General features: G+C 36.1%; 1 protein-coding gene across 1 annotated transcript; it reads right to left on the reverse strand.

Annotated features, from left to right (window-relative positions):
• Nucleotides 1–376: 376 nt before the first annotated feature.
• Nucleotides 377–1,494, reverse strand: LOC113859084 (transcription factor PRE6-like). The gene is made up of 2 exons (XM_027491900.1): nt 915–1,494; nt 377–537 (listed from the first exon to the last, which is right to left on the reverse strand). The coding sequence occupies exons 1-2, from the start codon at nt 1,041–1,043 to the stop codon at nt 385–387; spliced, it is 282 nt and encodes a 93-aa protein (XP_027347701.1). The 5' UTR covers nt 1,044–1,494; the 3' UTR covers nt 377–384.
• Nucleotides 1,495–2,170: the final 676 nt, after the last annotated feature.

Consider the following 2,170-nt stretch of genomic DNA (forward strand, 5'->3'; position numbering starts at 1 on the left):
GAAAATAATTTGACACTATAAATGTCACATATATATGTTCATGTATAAAAAAAAATTGTAGAGCTCTCTGCACGGGTACGGATTTATATATGTATATGCACATTAATACAACTATTCAGACTAAATGGAACTCAATCAAGATGCAAGTTCATTTTATTTATAGTAATAAAATTGATTGATGATAGTTATTACATAGTGTCTGATAAAACTAAGTAAGGGCTAAATATATAAAGCCAGCCCATGGTAGCCTTTTGCTCTGGTCTTAAAAACCAAACCCTAGCCAGAAGAGAGGGTGACAAATGACAATGAAGTACAATCTAGCCAAAACATGGACATGCACACGACACATAAAATTAAATTTAAGCTCTATAATTAATTAGACTATTACATAAGTAAGCTCCTAATAATAGCTGCTTGAGCACTGTTGGAGTCTGTGGTGGCCAAGAGTTGTGACAATCGGTCACTTAAATCATCAACCTCTTTGTGCAAGCTTTTGATGTAGTTGCAAGTCTCCTGCAACACCTTAGCAGCTGAAACCTATAAGAACGATAAATAATATTCATAATTAATCAATTGTTTATTTTTATTTCCCACATTTTGAATTTAATGCTACTAAAGTGTAGCCAATGATGGCAAGAGGGAATATCTTAGTCCCACACAACCTCACAAGTTGTGGGTAAAAAAAATTAAAAGGGAGGGCACTAGCGTGACTTATCTAGCAAAGCCAACCAACGCCACAGAAAAATCTGTGCGTTTGTGTCATGTGCATGTGACTTGTTCGTGTGAGAGAGAGTATAGTGAAAGAGATGGAAATAAAGTAGCAAAATTATTATTATTATTATTATTATTATTATTATACATCAGCTTTTATTGTATAACTTTGTGGTCACGTTAAAAAAAATGGTCTGTATTACCTTGTCGGAACGCCTTGCACGTAGCTCAGGGATAAGTTGTTGTAATTTGGAGATGAGATCAGTAATCTGAGCGTCAGTGATCTCAGTGGAAACACCAGATTGCCTCGAACGAGATCTTCGGCTGGACATTGTTGATTAAGGGGTGTGTTTGTGTCAGAAATATTTGATGTTGTGTGCTGATAATTTGTTGAAGGTAAGTGAAAGAGATAGATAGACTAAGGATATTGTGTTTGTGACTTTGTGTGTGGGTGAGAAGTACTAAGCTACATAGAGGTGTAGCTAGCTCTTGGGACACCTCGGAAAAATGGACGAATAGGTAGTGGGTTTGTCAGAGTGAGAATCAGAGAAAAAGTGATGAAGTTACCTCTGAAAGAGCTAGGTAGGTATGGGAGCTATTGCTAGCTATGTTTAAGGAATATTCTAGAGAGGAAAGGGAGAAAAGAAACAAAAAGTGATGTTTTATTTTATTTTCATAGCTAACTAAGAGAGGTGAAGGAGGTAGCCATGGAGGGAAGAGAGGTAAAGAGAATGTGTAGTGGGTGGGTGTTGGGAGTTGAAGAGGACAAAGTGCATGGTAGAGGCATTGGGCTAGGCATGTTGTTAAATAAGGCTTGTGTGTGTGTGTGTGTGAGAGAGAGAGAGAGAGAGAGAGAGAGAGAAATAGATGAAATAGGAATGGGAGAGATGCGCCATACTTTCCTTTCTGCTTATGTCCCCAAACTGGGGTTAGAGTTCAAGTGGAAAGTGGGTTAAGGGAAGTGTGCTTCTATCACCCAACTACGCGGGACCTCTCTGTGTCAGTCTCAACACACAAGCCCATGTTATGTTATTACTCACCTTCTCATTTTAATCATTTCACTTTTTTATTTTTCGTTTCAAACTTTGATTATATTTATGTGTATATTAATTACCTGTATATAACTGTTTTAGTCTATGGTCAATTTAGTGGGGCAATTCTGAGAGTAATTTTAGGGATAATATTTCTTTTCTATTTTGTTTTTGTTTTCAAAATTAGAAATTGATATAGATATGAAAAGTTTTAATGTAGTTGACATTTTTATTTTATTATATAAACTTCTGATGGATAACTTGTTTAGACAATGTCCAAACAAAAGTTTCTTCATTTATGGATAAATTAAACATTGTTGGAGGTAAGAAACGAATTTCATGAAAATAAGGGATCGGGTGTTCTACGATCGACCATGCTGGTCCCAAGCTAGATTGAAAACTAGCAATTGATGATGCAAGAGCCCAGA

Source organism: Abrus precatorius, unplaced genomic scaffold, assembly GCF_003935025.1.
Source record: "Abrus precatorius isolate BTA unplaced genomic scaffold, Abrus_2018 Scaffold2, whole genome shotgun sequence".
In the NCBI taxonomy this organism is placed as follows: Eukaryota; Viridiplantae; Streptophyta; class Magnoliopsida; order Fabales; family Fabaceae; genus Abrus; species Abrus precatorius.